The sequence below is a fragment of the Rhinoraja longicauda genome, chromosome 13, assembly GCF_053455715.1.
Source record: "Rhinoraja longicauda isolate Sanriku21f chromosome 13, sRhiLon1.1, whole genome shotgun sequence".
NCBI classification, from domain to species: Eukaryota; Metazoa; Chordata; class Chondrichthyes; order Rajiformes; family Arhynchobatidae; genus Rhinoraja; species Rhinoraja longicauda.
Window position 1 is genome coordinate 14,755,567 of NC_135965.1, and position 21,188 is coordinate 14,776,754.

The following is a 21,188-nucleotide window of genomic DNA, read 5'->3' on the forward strand; positions in this document are numbered from 1 at the left end:
CCCTAGTGAGACCGCACCTGGAGTACTGTGTGCAGTTTTGGTCTCCAAATTTGAGGAAGGATATTCTTGCTATTGAAGGCGTGCAGCGTAGGTTTACTAGGTTAATTCCCGGAATGGCGGGACTGTCATATGTTGAAAGACTGGAGCGACTAGGCTTGTATACACTGGAATTTAGAAGGATGAGAGGGGATCTTATTGAAACATATAAGATTATTAAGGGGTTGGACACGTTAAAGGCAGGAAACATGTTCCCAATGTTGGGGGAGTCCAGAACCAGGGGCCACAGTTTAAGAATAAGGGGTAGGCCATTTAGAACGGAGATGAGGAAAAACATTTTCAGTCAGAGTTGTAAATCTGTGGAATTCTCTGCCTCAGAAGGCAGTGGAGGCCAATTCACTCAATGCATTCAAGAGAGAGCTAGATAGAGCTCTTAAGGATAGCGGAGTCAGGGGGTATGGGGAGAAGGCAGGAACGGGGTACTGATTGAGAATGATCAGCCATGATCACATTGAATGGTGGTGCTGGCTCGAAGGGCCGAATGGCCTACTCCTGCACCTATTGTCTATTGTTTATATTATCAGCCCTTCCCTATCAGTGGTAGCTGGAGATGTGTAAATTGGCTGCCAGCATTTTTAAGTTAAAACAGAGTCTACGTTTCAAATGCACATAATGGACTGCAAAATGCTCTGGGATTTTCTGAGGTTGCAGAGGTTGGGATCCTCAGATTTGGAGGTTGTGAAAACCTCTACATAGTCTTTCTTTGAAATGACGATTGAATTATATTTTCATGTCTTGATCAATGCAAGTCTCTATTTCCAACCCTGCTTCACCTGGTTTCCAAGTAGTCATAGAATCCAACAGCATGGAAACATGCCCTCTGCCCAAAGTGCCCATCCCAACCAAGATGCCCACCTATCCTAGTCCTGGCAGCATCTGGCAGCTTGTTCGATATAGATATCACAGCATGTGTGAATAAGTTGCCCCTCTGGTCCCTATTAAATCTTTCCCCTCTCGCCTTAAACATAGGTTTCTCAATTCCCCTTTGAATAAAAGTCACGGTGTATTCACTTCATCTATTGCTCCCATGATTTTATCCATCTCTATAAGATCACCGCTCAGCCTCCTGCACTCCAAGGAATAAAGTCCTTGGCTGCCCATATAGCTCAGACCCTCAAGTTCTGACAACACCCTTACAAATCTTCTCTGCACTCTCTCTCAAGCTTAACAACATTCTTCCTGTAGCAGAGTGAGCAGAACTGAACACAATACTCCAAATGCAGACTCATCAACATCCTGTACAACTAACATACTGTAACATCCCAACTTTTACACTCAACAGCCGGACTAATGAAGGCCAATGTACCAAAAACTTCTTGACCACCCCATCTATCTGTGACGCCACTTTCAGGTAACTATGTACCTGCACTCCTAGATTCCTCTGCGTTACGACACAGCCCAGGACATTGCCATTTACTGTGAAGGTTCTTCCCTGGTTTGACTTCCCAAAATCCAGCGCCTTAATCTGCATTAAACTCCGATAACCAATCCTCAGCTCACTGCCCAGCTGATCAAGAACTTGCTGCAATTTTTGATAACCATCTTCGCTATCTACGATACCACTTGCTTTAATTTCATCTGCAAACTTACTAATCATTCCTAGAAAAAACAATGAGCCCAGCACCGACCTCTGAGGCGCCCCACTAGTCACGGGCCTCTAGTCCAAAGAACAACCTTCCATCACCCTGTGCTTTCTTCCATGAAGCCAATTCTCTATCCAGTCAGCTAGACCTCTCTGGATCCCATGCGATCTAACCTTCCAGAACAACCTACCATGCAGAACCGTATCAATGCCTTGCTGAAGTCCAAAAAGACAACATCGACAGCTTTGCCTTGTCAACCTTTGTGTATCCCTAATCAGCCCCTGTCCATCCAAATATATATCTTATCCCTCAGAATCCTCTCCAGTAACTTGCCGACTACAGATGTTACGCTCACTGGTCTATAGTTCGCAGACTTTTCCTTCATAAATAGATGCACAACATTAGCCACACTCCAGTCTTCCAGCACCTCACCAGTGTGTAATGATGATTCATCTACTTCAGCCGGGGCTCCTGCAATTTCTTCTTTGATTGATTCCAAGTGCCCCCACATATATCTGATCAGTCCTGGAAGATTTAGCTACCTTCAGATGACTTAGGATATCCATCACATCCTCAACTGTAATATGGACTGTCCTCAAGACCGCCATTAACTGTCCCATGTTCCCCAGTCTTCACGTCTTTTTCCACGGTAAAAACGGAGGGAAAATGCTGCCACGAGATCAACTAGTGAAGATTATTTTTTAATATCTATAACTGAATTATTTCTGATTGGTTAAATAATTGCAGTCTCTTGGGTTTGGTTGGGTTATTTTCACTTATCTGAGCAATGTCATCAGTCACAATCTTACAAGGTACCGAGTCAGAGCCGGTCAACAAAACAGAATGCCATTTTTACCCTGTTAAAAATTCTGAATTCTAATGTGCACTTTATATGGGGCTTTTATGATGGCAGAGAGGTGTACAGTTCCTTGAAGCTTGATTTATCAGCAGGACAACGCAGAGAGACGGTGACTACAAACGATAAGTAAATCAACATACAGAGGTCTGAGTATGCAGAACCTTGCAACCTGATTGATGAGAAACTAAATAGCAAGAGGCATTATAATTGTGATTGGGTGCCTGGAATCTGATTTATCAAAAAAGCTGATATACAGAACGCTTGCCTTACAAAACCAGGAATTCAATTTATAAGGAATGCATTACAGAACAGGAGAACCAAGATGGGTCAGGGTCACAGATTTCATATTTATGCATTCAATTATATTTTAGAAATTAGACAATAGACAATAGGTGCAGGAGTAGGCCATTCGGCCCTTTGAGCCAGCACCACCATTCAATGTGATCCATGGCTGATCATTCTCAATCAGTACCCCGTTCCTGCCTTCTCCCCATACCCCCTGACTCCGCTATCCGTAAGAGCTCTATCTAGCTCTCTCTTGAATGCATTCAGAGAATTGGCCTCCACTGCCTTCTGAGGCAGAGAATTCCACAGATTTACAACTCTCTGACTGAAAAGGTTTTTCCTCATCTCCGTTCTAAATGGCCTACCCCTTATTCTTAAACTGTGGCCCCTGGTTCTGGACTCCCCCAACATTGGGAACATGTTTCCTGCCTCTAACGTGTCCAACCCCTTAATAATTCTATATGTTTCGATAAGATCCCCTCTCATCCTTCTAAATTCCAGTGTATACAAGGCTATCCGCTCCAGTCTTTCAACATACGACAGTCCCGCCATTCCGGGAATTAACCTAGTGAACCTACGCTGCACGCCCCCAATAGCAAGAATATCCTTCCTCAAATTTGGAGACCAAATTCTCTGTGAACAACACCACGGCAGATGGGCTTCCATTATACATATTTATACCGAGAGTCACCTTCATCCTTGCTCCAGCAGGCACCATTAAACTGTGAAGTTGCTGATTATATCATCATAAGGTTACTATTTCTGATGCCAACTGCAAGAATTAAGGATGCATCCCCCTCTTTCTAATGTTCACATGATCATTTCTAATTTATTTCATGCACATCTTTTGAAATAATGAGATTCCATGCACAAAACCATCACTTTGATTCCCAAGATTAATTATTCAAAATTGATTGTGGGTGAGGTTATCTGGAAACCTGCACAGTTTGGAGACTGGGCATTAAATTAGATATGCGTTAGACTCTCTTTGGGCACTGTTGACAGTACTTGGGCCCAGAGAGACATTGGTATGCAGAGAAGAAAGGTCATGCACCATAATTACTGCACGTATGAAGTACTCTTTGGAAATGGGAAGCTTAAAATTAATGTCTTCTTCATTAAATGCCTCTGCTGAATAATAACATTTTAATGGATAAGTTGTCCCACATCAAACAAAAATCAATTCTCATTAAAACAATGCCACCAATGTGAATTATAGTTATGTTCAGGAACTTACTGAGCCCTTCAATTGGTCAGGATGAAGGAGGCTTGGATGGGCAACAGTGGGGAAGGATGTACTTAATTCAATGCCACAGGAAAACAATTTCAATATGATAACAAGGAAATACAGATGCTGGTTTAATGCAAATAAAGACACAAAATGCTGCAGTAACTGAACGGGTCAGGCAGCTTCTCTGGAGAGCATGGATAGGTGACCTTTTGGGTCGCGACCCTTCTTCAGACTGATTGCAGGGGGGGGGGAGGTGGAGGCAGGAAATACAAGTTGAAGAAAGGTGGGGCAGGACAAAGCATGGCTCATAATAGGCGTGCACAGGCGAGCGGGGGGGGGGGGGGGGGGGGGGGGGGGTGGGGGGGGGTGGTGATAGGCAGTTTGTTGGACAAAGGCCAGAGATGGAAAAACAGGTGTAAGCCCCAGAAGGATAAAGAGTTACAAATTGTGGAGCTCAGAGATAGAAAAGTTGTGAATTTTGTAGCTCCGGAAGGAATGTAGGTGGAGGAAAAAGGGAGAAACCAGAACACAACGCGAGTTCAACAGCGGAATAATTTAGCACTTTATGGATCACAACATACTGTCCAATATTAAGGAATCAACCATACAATATACAATAATTTGGAGCTGTATTGGGGGCGAGATACAGGGCGAAGATCCTATATACAAAAACATAAAATGCTGGAATAACTCAGTGCGGCAGGCAGCATCAATGGAGAAAATGGATAGGTGACGTTTTGGGCCAAATTATCCAGAAATGCTGCCTGACCTGTTGAGTTACTCAAGAACTTTCTTTTTTCTGTAAACTAGTATCTGCAGTTCCTTGCATCTACGACTTACACTCAAGCTTTCTTCAGCATAGTACAGTTTCCCATTTACACGTGGTCCATTGATATTTTTTTCATGGTGCCCCATCAGGTTGGCTACGCATGTAGGTTCTCACTCACCTGTCAGGCCACTTGCTTCAGCAGAGAGAAATGCACTCCAGGACAGCAAGAAGAAAATCCCAGTCTCCAGCATTGGGAACTCACAGAGTTTTGTGAATTTGGTTAAGTAATCACAGCATGAGTTAAGGAAAAGAATGACAATGAAAAATGGCCACAATTTCTTTTTCACCTAATGTTTCCCATTCCCTCCCTTTTCAAGACATTGTCTCCTTTAACTGGTGTATTTTCCATGAATAGCAATGACTAATATCTCACCGAAGATAGACACAAAGTGCTGGAGTAATTCAGCGGATCAGGCAGCATCTCTGGAGACAAATGATTGGGTGACATTTCGGGTCGGAATCCTTCCTCGGAACCCTCAGAAGGGTTCTGACCCGAAATGTCACCCATCCTTTTTCTCTAAAGATGCCGCCTGACCCGTTGAGTTATTCCAGCACTTTATGTCTATCTTCGGCATAAACCAGCATCTGCAGTTCATTCTTACACAATATCTCACACAAGAGGAATTAGGCACTTCAAGCCATGAGCACATATTCAGTAGGTTATCCAAGAATAAGTTTATAAGTTGAATACGTTTATGTTTATTGGCCAAGTATGTGCATATACAAGGAATGTGCCTTGGTGCTCCGCTCACAAATGACAACACAAATATATAGTTAACAATTAAGAATAAAGCATAAACACATCAAAACAATAAGGATATAACATTACGGTCGAAACATGTGGGTGAAAATAAACCAGAGCAAAAAAGAGACTACAGACTTTGGTTATTGAGTAGAACTACTACACTTGGAAAAAAGCTGTTTTTATGTCTGGCTCTGACTGCTTTGACAGTCCGGAGTTGCCTTCCAGAGGGAAGTGCTTCAAAGATTTTGTGGCCAAAGTCAGAGATGATCTTGCCCGCTCGCTTCCTGGCCCTTCCAGTGCACAGTTCGTCAATGGGGGAAGGTTGCTGCCAACAACCTTCTCAGCTGAGCGAACGATCCGTTGCAGCCTCCTGATGTCGGGCTTTGTGGCTTAGCCAAACCAGACCATGATGGAGAAGGTGAGGACTGACTCAATGAGTGAAGGCACTGCAACATAGACTAAGCTTGGTGCCATCACTGCCCATTCAGCTGGATGCAGGAGCATCAGCACTGTCAGACATTCCCTCCCTCCTCCTTGGGAGGATGGCACTACCAGCTGTGTGTTTCTACCACTCTTTGCCTCAGACTATTATTTACAATAATAAACCCTGCTTCAAAAGGTGAGATTGTCCCTTTTCATGCTTTGTTTTGGATTTTCAGCATCTATGGATTTAATTTTTTCAAAATTATGATTTGGTGCCAAATTTTGATCATAGGAGAGGAGTGGAGGGAAAAAAAAGTGTAATAAAATGGAGAAACATCTGAGTGTCAACAACACATTAATTAAAGCAAAAAGCATTGACCAGAATATATAAAGACTGGGTGGTAATCAGGTCAAATAATTTTTGACTTCTCTAACTTCCAAGTAACCCTTACTTTCTTCTCTCTCTCCATCCCTCCCCCTTCCCTGTTCTTCGACCAGTCTTACTGTCTCCGACTACATTTTTATCTCTGTTTGCTTTGTTACCTTCTCCCAACACTGATCTATCCTACATTTTCCTTAACCTCCATTCCCTTTGTCCTGTTTTCACACCTTACACTTCCTTATCTATGTACCTCCCTCTCCCCTGACATCAGTCTGAAGAAGGGTCTCGACCCAAAACGTCGCCTATTCCTTCTCTGCAAAAATGCTGCATATCCCGTTGAGTTACTCCAGTATTTTGTGTCTATCTTAGGTGGTAATCGGGAACAGAAACTAACATGCCTCTTCACCAGGGCAATGACCACAGCATTTGTATCATCCTCACTGCAGTCCAGACAGTCCAGATACAGTGTTTAGCCTTGCTACTCTCAATGGCTCTGTTTCTATTTATACTACTGTGTCTGCATCAATAAATCTGTGTCTGTGCACCCCAGAAAGCAACTTTGGAAGTCCATAGCTTATCTCAACTCTGAAAAAAATCACATTTGCTTTGGGAAGAAGGGTCTCGACCCGAAACGTCACCCATTCATTCTCTCCCGAGATGCTGCCTGGCCTGCTGAGTTACTCCAACATTTTGTGAATAAATACCTTCGATTTGTACCAGCATCTGCAGTTATTTTCTTATACTACTTGTTGCTCCACTGCGATTTCTCCTCAAGGTATGTCCACTTTGAAGAAGTTCTCCTCCTCTCTTCGACGAGAGTTTAGCAACATGCTCTCTCGCTGCTCCCCCTCTGTGATTTCTCCTGCCCTCCTACTCTACGACCGGAAGAAGGGTCTCGACCCGAAACATCACCCATTCATCATCATCATCATATATATACAGCCGGAAACAGGCCTTTTCGGCCCACCAAGTCCGTGCCGCCCAGCGAGCCCCGCACATTAACACTTATCCTACACCCACTAGGGACAATTTTTACATTTACCCAGCCAATTAACCTACATACCTGTACGTCTTTGGAGTGTGGGAGGAAACTGAAGATCTCGGAGAAAACCCACGCAGGTCACGGGGAGAACGTACAAACTCCTTACAGTGCAGCACCCGTAGTCAGGATTCCTTCTCTCCCGAGATGTTGCCTGACCTGCTGAGTTATTCCAGCATTTTGTGAATCGATTTGTACCAGCATCTGCAGCTATTTTCTTATACTACATTTGCTTTGGGAATCATTAATTGCAGATGGCTACTGATGTTGCACAAGCTCTCAATGAAATATTTAATCCATTTAATTCCATGAGTTTTCCCCCATATTCTTTTCTTTTGAGTTTACAATCCCTTTCTGTTTTAATGCCTCCAACTGGAGCCATGTCCACCTTTGTACAAGGCAGGACATTCTAAATCCTAACTCACTACAAATAATTCTCCTGATTCCGTGCCTGATACTGCTGCGCACAGCTTTAAATCTATGCCCTCTGCTTAGTATTCTTACAGCCAATAGAACCAGTTTCTCTTTAGTTAGTCATAAAGCGTGGAAACAGGCCCATCAGCCCAATTTAGCCATGCCGGCCAAGATTCCCCATCTGCACTAGTCCCACTTGCCTGCGTTTGCCATATCCTTCTAAACATTTCCTATCCATGTACACGTCCAATTGTCTTTTAAATGTTGTGATAGTACCTGCCTCAACTACCTCATCTAGCGGCTCATTCCATGTACCAATCACCCTCTGTGCCCCTCAGATTCCTATGAAGTCTTTCCTCTCTCACCTTAAACCAATATCCTCTGGTTCTTGATTCCCCTGCACTGGCTCTGTGCATTTACCTCATTTACTGCATCTAAATGCTTAATTATTTTATAAACATGCTGTTAAACCTTTCCTTCACCGTCTGCTCTGAGGAAAGGATCCTTCATTCCTCCACTCTGTCCACATGACTGCAATGTCTCTTCTCCAGGATTTATCCCCTTGAAACCATCCCACATTATGACGTGAAGCTCTGAATTTCATCTGATGGTATCAGGTAATCATAGCTATTTGTAGTTCCATATAGTTCTGTAGAAACTTCTCAAGTTGCTGCAGAACAGAGTATCATTTGCTGACTGCATCCAGAACTCTTAAATATCATTTTCTTGTTTTTGCAAGATAACAATATCATTAGAACATCTGTATAAAGTGTTTCTCCCCCACTTATCACTCTCTTCCACATGGAATGTCTTTCCAACACAGACTTTGCTTTTGATTTCCAGGTATTTTACTTTTTCATAACAACTACATACACATTATTATTTCAGAAAAAGTATTCTTCTTTTCTCACAGCATCTTTATCTTTTTGTCCAACTATTTCTCAAACAGTTAATCTTCTCCATGTGACCATTTCTCTGAGCTTTAACAGACAAAAAAATAGTACATGCACTGTTTAAAACAGTATAAAGGAACCCATTCTTTAAAAGCAAAATTCAAACTGTAAAGAACTTTCAAGGTATACACTCTTCCTAAAATGTACTAAATGGAAAACATCCCAGCCCATCCCCTTTGTGAATTGTGGTTCGATTGAAGTCATTGTAATTGACTTTCAGAGGAAACTTCAATGCAGACACTGTGCTTTGTGCAAAGGTTGAATTTCTGCACCATTGTTTGATACATATTTTGGGGATTTAAAAAACCCATTTGTATGATGAACATTCTGATTGAATCCCGCAGGCCATAGTGTTAAGGGTATTGGTCTTCCCAATCTACATTAATAGCTGGAATGAAAGAGGTGGGAGAACTGGTCACTAGTTCTTTGTCGACAGAATGGCCTGAATTTGGAATTATGAAGACGATGCAACAGTCGATTTTTGCCTTTATTGCAAAGTGAAATGGGCAGCAATTTCTGGTATAAGGACATGCGTTAAAATCCATCATAGCGGTGAACAATTGCCCAATCCTTCAGAGGACTGTTCTGTTTTGCTACCTTCTCCCGTATAATCTCCAGAAGTGAGTGACCTGATGTGAAATTCATGTATTCATGTACTTAAGTCGGTGTAAAACACATTACAAATGTTACACTTTATAGCTTAAGGTATAAATGGGTCTGGAATGACTGCTTTACAGCCTCACAGGCCCTAAATCAATTAATTTGCGTGTATGATTTTTGTCATTCCCTAAGATAATTAAAAATTTAGCACTTTTAAAAATAACAACTATTATATTTTTTAAACAGTTTGCTATTATATTTCAGCTTCTATATTAACTTTTTAATTCTCTGTAATATCTAAAACATCTTACTTCTTACTTCTCTATTTGAAGTTTGAACAACTTTTCTTTGTGATTGTGATTGACTGCTAAACCTAATTATCAATGTCCATTTTACAGGGCACCAGAAATTTCTTGGAGCCGATAACTTGGTAAAGGGGAACGCCACACCACAGATATTGGTAGATTTATGTGGACAGCTTTCTTCCGTGTCATCCATCCATTTTCCCCTTGCTGCAAACCATAGGCCATCAAAGAATGTGAATCTTGAGTTGGTAGACAAAATATTGCAATAGAATTGTATAGATAAATGCAGTGTTCTGCAGAATGGCACGCTAAAGCCCAGCACTGGTCTATTTGCAGGGCCCCCAAATTAAAATCTGTAGATCGTGAAGTAAAATTCAAGAATGATTGTAGGCAAATCTGTAATGGCTCAAGACAAGTGCTGTAAGGTTATATTTAAAAAAATCATTAGTGCATTCGTGATCCAGTTTTACTGGAATGACACTGTTTAAGCATTCCAGCATCCTCTTCTTCGCCTCAACAAAAAGACTAACTCCTTTTGATCCACTCACACGATGGTAAAATGGAGAAGCCAAGGATAATGAATGGAGCATCATCTGATTGGCATTGGGGTTAATAGGCCTTAGCACTGTAGCTTGGAGAGCACTCCCTTATTAATTCAAGGAAATTAATTACGGTGTTAGAAAATGTTTAAAGTGCTCAAAATAAGTGGGAAAACAGATTCTGTCCATGTGGTTGAGTTGTTATTCTAAAGCACTTCAAATGACCCAAAATGTTTTACTGTGCTGAGGTCAATATTGCAATATAGGAAACATGGCAGCCAACTTAAGCAATGCAAGCTCAAGCAATGTGTCCGAGTTGTCCCATCCTTTCTGCCTCTCTTGTATTATCTCCCCTATTTGCCTTCTTTACAGTATTTGTGTTTGTGTGATAAATACAAAGTTGGGAAGAAACCCTCCATTATTCCTTGAAATCCTGCCATGGGACATTAGTTGCCCAACTGAGAGAGGGGACAGACCCTTAATTTAATATCACATTTCATCAAAGGCACCTCTTCCAAATGGCACTGGAGTGTCAGTTTCATGTCCTTGGGTGGGGGAAGTAGACAGACTATTTCAACAAAATATATTCAGAGATAATCAAGGGTATTGCAGATAAATTCAATTCACAAAGAACTAGATTAGATGTTGGAAGCTTTTGTTATCCTAAAGAACCATCAATTTTTGGAACAAGTTGCCAACTAGCACAAAAGCATGGATTCACTGCAGGAATTTGAAAGTGCAGTGCCCTTGGCTGTGGCTGATATCATCACTGAGCCGGGACAAGCACAATGGAAGATAAGGTGCTGTTCCTTGAACTCGTGTCATGCTTCATGGGAACAGTGCAAGGGGAACAGTGGAAGCACCAGTGAGACAGGGATTAAACAGAAGCAGAAGGTCAGGGCAGATAATATAAAGCACAAGAACTGAAAGAGACAAGGCAAGCTACAAGGAAAGGCAATTAGGGGAGACAATAGAAGGAGACAGAAGGGGAGGGACAACAGAGACACACCATTTGGAAGAGCTGCCATCTTTGAAATGTGATATTAAACTAAAGCCTTATCTTTACTCTCAGTTGGGCATCAAGAATTACATGGCAAAGGAATAATGGCGGAGTTCTCCCCAACATCCTTTGTTGCCATGTTTCCCACATTACTACATTGACCTCAGTCAATATTGATTTTCCTATGTGTAGCAATGAACTGCAGGTGCTGGGTCAGAGAGAGTGGCAAGTTCTGTGCTACTATTGAGATAATTCCCAAATGCTCTTGTCCTATGATAAAACTTGGGCTATCATTGAGATAATTTGAAAATCTTCAGAAGCACAATAAAATTTGCTCCGAATTATCTCAAAATTTAGTGGGATTTCTATTCTTTGACTCATGTTCACAAATCGAAAGTCACAACATTCCCCTTTTGGCTGGGAAGACAAGTTGCAGTGCTGCTTTCAATTGAAGTCACAGTGCAGTTGGGTCTTCTGCTGAATGGAAGATAAGATGTGTGTGTGTGGGGGTGGGGGGTGGGGGGGGGGGGTGGGATAATAGTTAATTCTTTAAGAGGCATCTGCTGGTTCTTTCACAAACATGTACCTGTATGAAGATGGGCATCATGGCCAAATGTATCATTTTAAAAATAGGTTATTGTCTCAGAAAACCTCCCAGCAAAAGCCAGCCGAAAGAGGTAAGAGGGTGTTTCCAAACTGAGGATCCCAAGTTGTGGCTACAATCAAGCATTCAACATCATAACTGAGCAACACCGCTCTCATTCAAAGAATAAGTGGAAGGCTTTGATTATTATATATCCATCAATTGCTATGTCTCAGAGACACAGTCCTATTAGAATGCTCTGTTAAAGCTGAGGAGTACTACAGTCAAAGCCATGTATCACATAGAACTGATTGGGTTCTAAATTCATGAACAGCACTTTGAGAAGCTGGCCCTCTGCAGATGGAAATGTTCATGTAATGCCAGTCCCAGCTTGTACGGAACAAATGTCCTTTCTCGCACAGTGTCCTCCATACCAATTGGCAACTAGGGTTTGAGATGTAAACTGCCAGCTCTCTTCTTCAATTAAAAGCAACACTGGGTATCAATTCTCCTGTTTCCTATCCTATGGCATCATTTAACAATGGGAAGATAAATTCACAGAGCTGCAACCTGGTGGAGCACCACTGATATTCCCCAAGATCAGGAATACAAAGCCATGTCATCTCACGTTACACTGCACTTCAAACACATCTGGTCTAGCTCAGCGAATCTCCACTCTGTAATCATCTACTGTCAACAAGATTCTTGCTTTAAAAGAAATTTGACATAATTAGACTGTCATTTTTATCTGTGTTCACCAACATCATCTCTCCCTGTATTAGTAAGCATGCATTTATCAGGGCTCCTTTGAAGTCTTGTTCCAATTATTTCTACCTCCTTCCGGCAGGGAGGGAAATTAACACTAAATGTAACCCCCTCTTTGAACTTATTTTTTCTCATTACTTTAAAATGAGAAACTCTTTACCTCCCCTCAGCTTTTCCATTTTCAAACAAGGTCATGAAATTACAATGTGATGAAATACTGAGAAAGAACAAATGAGTTCTGGAGCATATGTCTGAAGATTCCTGCAGGGAGAAGAGCAGGTTGTTTAGTTGTTAACAAGACCTATGGAATACATTTCCGTATGGGACTATAGTTAGACTATAATTCTAGTCATCAGATTGCAGGAAGAGGCATTAGCAATACAGCAGAGATATATTAGGACATTGCCAGAACCGGTGAATTGGGGAGAGGCTCCTTAAATTGAGTAGTTTCCCTGGAAGGGAGAAGAGAAGATTACATTGAGGTGTATAAAATTAACGTGGCTGGAAAGAGTCGATAGCAACAACCCATTTTCTTTCACGGAATGGCTAATAACTGGGAGGTATAAATAAATGATGAGTGTTGAAAGGATTAGAGAGTAGTTGGTGAAAAATATTTAAACTGGATCTTAGGAACCCATTGACCTTAAAGGTTCATAAGTTCATAAATTGTAAGAGCAGAATTAGGCCACTTGGCCCATCAAATCTTTCCCTCCCAACCCAATTCTCCTGCTTCTCCCCTGACACCCGTACTAAACAAGAAACTGTCAATCTCTGCGTCCAAAATATGCATTGACATTACCTCTATGGCCTTCTGTGGTTGAAGAAGTAGAAACAACCATCACGTAGAAAAAGCATTTGGATGACCATTTCATATGCTGCAATCTATGGACCAAAATAAAAGGCTTGGGATGAGGCTGGCTTGATGTTTGTTAGCCGCCATGGACCCAATGTGCTAATGGTCTCGTTTATGTCTTGAATCTCTATCCTTTAACACCCAATCTTTTTTTTATGTTCTTAATTTATATTGCCTTGCTGGGGTCCTGAACTTTGACTTTGGACTACACTTTGACTTCTCTACATTTTTCCATGTAATAGTCACTACTTCTTTTTCGTCCAAACTAAGTTGGGAGTTTTTAGGGACACATGCACATCCTAACAATGAAACTACAGTACGATGTTTCTCTACTACAGTGAAACTTTTGGAGAATTGATAATGCAGGAGATAATCAGAAGATCCACAGTAAGTTCTGACTGAAGGTTAAGTTTGTCTGAGCAGATTGATCACCAGTGGTTCATATGTTTGACGACCAGATAATCCCTTGGATGAAGGGATTAAAAGTAACATTAGCAAATTTGCAGATGACACAAAGCTGGGTGGCAGTATGAACTGTGAGGAAGATGCTATGAGGTTGCAGGATGACTTGGACAGGCTGTGTGAGTGGGCGGATGCATGGCTGATGCAGTTTAATGTGGATAAGTGTGAGGTTATCCACTTTGGTGGTAAGAATAGGAAGGCAGATTATTATCTGAATGGTGTCAAATTAGGAAAAAGGGACGTACAACGAGATCTGGGTGTCCTAGTGCATCAGTCACTGAAAGGAAGCATGCAGGTACAGCAGGCAGTGAAGAAATCCAATGGAATGTTGGCCTTCATAACAAGAGGAGTTGAGTATAGGAGCAAAGAGGTGCTTCTACAGTCGTACAGGGCCCTAGTGAGACCGCACCTGGAGTACTGTGTGCAGTTTTGATCTCCAAATTTGAGGAAGGATATTCTTGCTATTGAGGGCGTGCAGCGTAGATTTACTAGGTTAATTCCCGGAATGGCAGGACTGTCGTACATTCAAAGACTGGAGCAAATAGGCTTGTATACACTGGAATTTAGAAGGATGAGAAGGGATCTTATTGAAACATATAAGATTATTAAGGGGTTGGACACGTTAGAGGCAGGAAACATGTTCCCAATGTTTAGGGAGTCCAAAACCAGGGGCCACAGTTTAAGAATAAGAGGTAGGTCATTTAGAACGGAGATGAGGAAAAACTTTTTCAGTCAGAGAGTTGTAAATCTGTGGAATTCTCTGCCTCAGAAGGCAGTGGAGGCCAGTTCTTTGAATGCTTTCACGAGAGAGCTAGATAGAGCTCTTAAGGATAGCGGAGTCAGGGGGTATGGGGAGAAGGCAGGAACGGGGTACTGATTGAGAATGATCAGCCATGATCACATTGAATGGTGGTGCTGGCTCGAAGGGCCGAATGGCCTACTCCTGCACCTATTGTCTATTGTCTATTGTCTAAAATGGAAGTTACGAGGAGCTTTTTTGACCATAATTGCGTATAACATGGCATAAACAAAAGACAAGCCAATTTTGTACCAAGAGAACAATCACTTTATGAAAGACCTGCTTGCCTTTGCTCTCCTATGTATGAAAAGTTACTTCGAAAAAATTTTTTTGCCAGTATTTCTTAATGCAAATACTTGAACTCTCATTAATGCTTTTGTTATATATGTGATTTAACAGATTTTTAAGAAGTTACATTAACCAAACTGATCACGAATGTGAAATGGAACCAATTACAGAGTTGCTTTCAGATTAGCCCTGTGGATGTGTGTTATAGTTTGAAATTAATGCATGAGAAATGAATGATCAGTTCCACTCAAAGACAAATTCTGCACTCTTCTTACAATTATAGAAAGGATATCAAAGCCGTGACAACACCAAATGCTGAGCCCATGGCAAACGAACCAGCAAAGATCCAGGCAAAGTTCCCAACGGATGTAAAGAAAGCAGTGGCATCAAACATGTGGGGATTGTCCTTTGGGCTGTAGATGGATATGGAGCTACCAAAAAGAAAATAAGAATTATTAGCATTACACTGGAGTCAGAACAAAGTAACACATCAAAGGATTCACTTGTAAACAAATCATAGTTGCTTGTAGGACAAGTACAATTGGAATCAAAACCCTGAATGGAACATTGACTTTTATTGCAAAGGAAACAGTATTCTTACTCTTGTTTGATCAAACCCCATGTGGAAATAATATTCAGTTTTAGGTGCATACCCGACTTCAACAGCACTATGCATTTTTGCCAAACTGATATGAAGGCATGAATTTTAAATTAGCAGCACAATGTATATAAGCTTAACTTGCAGTGTGCAGAGTTGCAAAGTTTAATACATTATCTCACAAAGTACCTTTGATTTGTTTCGGATTTCGCAAGAGACAACCAGGTACCAATTAGCCAAATTCTTATTAATAGACAATAGACAATAGACAACAGGTGCAGGAGTAGGCCATTCGGCCCTTCGAGCCAGCACCGCCATTCAATGTGATCATGGCTAATCATTCTCAATCAGTACCCCGTTCCTGCCTTCTCCCCATACCCCCTGACTCCGCTATCCTTAAGAGCTCTATCTAGCTCTCTCTTGAATGCATTCAGAGAATTGGCCTCCACTGCCTTCTGAGGCATAGAATTTCAGATTCACAACTCTGACTGAAAAAGTTTTTCCTCATCTCCGTTCTCAATGGCCTACCCCTTATTCTTAAACTGTGGCCTTCTTAAACTGTGGCCTTCTGTGTATTCTTAAACTTAAACTTAAGTAGAAGAAAAGATTCAAGCTAATTAATTACAATTATATTGCACCAACAGATTTAAGCAATTGAACAGCACCTGTTTCTCTATAGTCAAAGTTGTTTTTATGTTAAATATTCTTTAAGAAGTATATCATCTTTAAGATATGTTCAGTGCCAAAGAATTGGAAGGCGTTCCCCACGGCTCCCAGGACTGAGCATTTCCAGGTCATAAAAGCATCTCTCAAAAGGTCGTTACATAAAATAAGGGCCAATTGAGATCAGGGATAACATATTACTGTGGGCCGATGATTAGACGAAGAGCAACACTTGGCTCACAGAGGGACTGTCGAGTTGACAGGATGGATGTATGGCCACTGTCTCCTCTGATGGGGGAGAATACATCTTGGGACATGAATGCAGGATAAGAACTTAGTCATTCAGCGGTGGAATGAAGCAAATTGTGGTAATTCTCCTCCCCCAGAGGACCGTGGAAGCCCAGACAGTCAGGTCCATTCAAGACTGGAGTTGGCAGATATTTGGACTCGAAGAAATTTAGCAGATACGTGGGAAAATGAATGGAGATAGGGTATCAGGCATACTATTGAACGGCACAGAAGGTATAATCCTGCTTCTATTTCTTAGGATCTTGTATATACCATAGGATAAATACATGTACAGTGGTGTTAATGATTTATTTTAATGTTTCGAGCCAATACTTTAGGAGAACATTCCTCATTCCACCATTTACATTTTGTACATAAGCTATGATAATGGACATCCAAAGTGAAGTGCCCACAATGAAGGAAGCAAAGTGCTGGAGTAACTTAGCATGTCAGGCAGTGTCTCTGGAGAACATGAATAGGTAACATCTTGGGTCAATCCAAAACATCAACTATCCATGTTCTCCCGAGATGCTGCCTGACCTGATGAGTTACTCCAGCACTTTGTGTCCTTTTGTGTATTAACCTGCATCTGCAGTTCCTTTGTTTCTGCATCCTTTTAAAAAAAATGTTATTTTATACGGTTGTTCATTTTAAAGCCTTTTCTACCAAGAGTTAGTCATCCTGACAATAAAGATGAACAATTACTTGGCAAAATGCTGGAGTAACTCAGCAGGTCAGGCAGCATCTCCCACCTAAATTCCATAAACAGAACTATCCCGGCAGACCCATTGTTTTTTCTGCCTGTTCATGTCCCACCGAACTTAAAATCTCCTAAGATGCTGCCTGACCTGCTGAGTTACTCCAGCATTTTGTGAAATAAATACCTTCGATTTGTACCAGCATCTGCAGTTATTTTCTTACACTAACAATTACTTGGCGCAGCTTGTCAAAAGATTATTCCAACATGACCTGACTTAAGTGTTGATTTAAGTGTGATTGGATGACCAATCTTCCTCTTAAGTACAGTGATCATGGGATTAATAATTGTTAGGTCTACAGGTAGACCTGCCTGACATTTTTGCACATCTGGGTCCAAAAACCAGTTGTAGGGTGACAATCAAAATCTGTGCATCATTAGAAATATATCATAATCATAGAGTTGTATAGCACCAAAAATAGGCCCTTGTGCTCACCACATCCATGCCGATCTTTTTGCCCTCTACTCCAATCCCATTTACCTGCATAAGGACCATCCACTTATACCATGTCTGTTTATTCTTTGCTTGTTATCCCAGGCCTTGAGTGGCCTAATCCAGCTGAGCAGGAATTTTCTACCCCAACTTCCAAAAATTGTTTTAAACTCCAGGTGTTTCTCCATTGACCCCTTCCATTTTCCTTTTATTGCATCTCAATATTCCCACCTCCTAATCTGAAATCCCATTTAGAGGTTGGTTGGTGTTATAGCTTCCTGACCAAAGAAAGAGATCTTTAGATCAAAATGCTTTTGTGTGCATTTCTGAGAAAGTTGTTTAGATAAATCCCTGAGTTAAGTTATTCTAGTAGATTTCCAGGTGCAATTTGTGTTGTTATCATTCGCTTTCTGAGTGTCCAACATATCAATGCAATTGGTTCCACTGGAAGACCTGTCGGACTCAGTCTTTCCTGGAATGACCATTGAAATCTGTATGTCTGAGGGCAAAGCCACCCTGGTACGCCATCTGTTCCAAAAAAGTAATTTATTTATGCTTTTCCTCAAACAATAAACAAAACAAAAAGCATTCTGCCTACAACATCTGGTTATATTAGGCAAGACTACAATATCCATTTAAATCATACTAGATTTAAAGAGACATTACCCTAAAACACACATTGTCAGTGCATGGCAACCGTGTTTATCTTTTTGTTTACAACAGTGAGAGGAAATTTGCAGACCTGCATTTTATACAGCTGCAAACATTACCGTCACAAACCAGTCGCATTCTTTGCTCCTTCTCTAATCCAGTAATGAGATAAATACCAACATTCCTGATCCACTTGTAAGATGGTCACATCAGCTTCTCCATTAAAGATGTCATCTGTGGATACTAGTTGCACAAACTGTCAGATAGTGGATTATTCATGAACCCATATGCCTTGCATTGAAGTATTCAATACTCACCAACAGTCCATTTATTAATTGCAAAGATTTTCATTGGTATTTACGTTTTACTAATTAGCTTTTCTGGCAGTAAAGTTTTCCAAAAAGAGAGATCAACAGGGATATTTGATGAATTGTACTTGTTGAATGACAGGGGAAATAACGTAAATTGTAATTGCTGCAGCTTTAGTGGAGCTAATCAGAATTTAAGTCCAATTTTAATCCGAGGACAAGCTGGCAGGGCTGGATTGCCATTTTGCAGCCTGGATTAAGTGATATTAATTACAAGAAGGGTCTCGACCCGAAACGTCACCCATTCCTTCTCTCCCAAGATGCTGCCTGACCTGCTGAGTTACTCCAGCATTTTGTGAATAAATACCTTCGATTTGTACCAGCATCTGCAGTTATTTTCTTATACACTCTTTAATTACAAAGAGAGATTGGACAGAATCTCTGAGGTTAGATTGTTCTAGGAGGTTTAGGGGAGACGATGGAAAATTATGATAAAATTATGAGAGGCATAGTTGGGTAGACAGTCAGAGCCTTTTTTCCCAGGGTAATAATGTGAAAGACTCGAGGGCATAACTTTCAGGTGCAAGGGGCAATGTTTAAGGGAGATGTGCAGAGCAAGTTTTTTTATACAGAGGATGGATGATGGCTGGAATGTACTGCTAGGGATGTCTGTGGAGGCACGTATGACAGTTTTTAGATAGGAAAATGAACATGCAAATAATTGAGCAATACAGATAATGTGCAGACAGAGATTAGTTTGTCTTGGTTTCATGTTCGGCACGGACATTGTGGGTCGAGATCTGTGCTTCACTGTTCTATCTATGTCCTATGTTCCATTGAAGTCTAATCCTGGTATGTCTATTCTGGTTGGATGGCTCAGATTAAATTGAGTCTTTGGTGCTGAGAAGAGGTCCATGTTTCGCTTTGTATCAATCAAACATCAAACCATAAATATCTGGAACATTTTTGCTGAAATTTTTTAAGCCAGATCTTAAAAACGTTAACACTTTATTTCTTGCACATTCAATAAACTTTCACTTTCACAGTTCATCAATACCAAGGTAGGCTTGAGGAAACAAAGTAATATAGGTTACTCAGGAACTTAGCTTTTTTTTGTAAACCAGCATCTGCAGTTTCTTGTGTCTAAAAACAGTTGTATCTGCCTGCTTGTGGTCAGAAGGCCATATGCGTAGTGTGTACAGTGTGCTTGTGAGTATATGTCCACTTACACTGTGCTACATCTGTGCAGCATTGCCTGGTCTCCAATCATCCTGGACCTCCTTGGCTTGGAATAAGAACCTACTCTGACATTAGCCATTTCACCATTAGAAAGACACAGGAATCTGCAGGTACTGGAACATTGAGCAAAAAAACAAACTGCTGCAGGAACTCAGCAAGTCAGGCAACATTTATGGAAGGAAAATGACAGATGACATTTTGGATTGGAACCCATCTGCAGGCTTCATCAGTCTGTTATATGTTTACAGAAATCAAGCTCAGTGAATGTGGATTTGAATGCAAAGGTCAGTGAGCTGACAAAATGAATAAAAGATCAAGGGGAATAGACAACTAACCAGCTTGGCGAATGCACGGTCAGGAAGAATAGACTACCGATTAACTGAGTGAATGCACAGTCAAGAGGAATAGACTACTAACTAGCTGAGTCAATGCATTGTGAAGAGGATTAGACTACTAACTAGCTGAGTCAATGCACAGTCCAGAGGAATAGACTACTAACTAGCTTGGTGAATGCACAGTGAAGAGGAATAGACTACTAACTAGCTTGGTGAATGCACGACTCACTGAATGATCAATTTCTTGCTGTCTGTCTTCAAAAGAATCAAGGATCCAGCAGGAAGAAGGAATTGAAAGACATAAAAATTTGGCCAAAAAATAAAACGAGCAATATCAGTGAACTCGTAAATCCCAAGGACCAAATGATTTACATCTCAAACCATGAAAGAAGTGGTTTTAGAGATAGTGGATACTCTGTTTATCATCTTTTGTAGTTCATGTCCTTAACACATAGGAGCAGAATTAGGCTATTCAGTCCATTAATTCTGCTACACCATTCAATCATGGCTGATCTATTTTCCCTCTTAATCCCATTCTCCTGCCTTCTCCCTGTAATCTTTCATGCTCTTACTAGTCAGGAACCTATAAAGATATAGAAGGAGCAAAACACAAAGTGCTGGAGAAATTCAAAGGGTCAAGTCATGTCCCTCAGCCTCCTGTGCTCCAAGAAACAAAGCCCAAGCCTGCCACCCTTTCCTTACAGAACTTCCTGCACTTTGTGTTTTGCTCGAGATTCCAACCGCTGTAGTTCCTTGTGTCTCCAAGAAATCGAAGGATATGGACTATGTGCAGGTATTTGGGATTAGTCTGAAACGGCGTCATTATTGACAGAGACACAGTGGGCCGATAGGCCTATTCCGGTGCTGTACCGTTCTAGCTATGTTCTGTGAATGAAAGAGCAGGCTTAAAGGACCAGAAAGA

The 21,188-nt window shown here is 41.2% G+C and overlaps 1 protein-coding gene across 1 annotated transcript in view; it reads right to left on the reverse strand.

The window, feature by feature from the left end:
- Nucleotides 1-21,188, reverse strand: part of LOC144599474 (sodium/hydrogen exchanger 9-like) — a 411,061-nt gene that overhangs the window by 245,274 nt on the left and 144,599 nt on the right. The window contains exons 7-8 of the mRNA XM_078410426.1: nt 15,287-15,425; nt 4,963-5,068 (exon numbers count right to left, since the gene is read on the reverse strand). Of these exons, the coding sequence (XP_078266552.1) occupies nt 4,963-5,068; nt 15,287-15,425 (245 nt within the window). The remainder of the gene's footprint in view (nt 1-4,962; nt 5,069-15,286; nt 15,426-21,188) is intronic.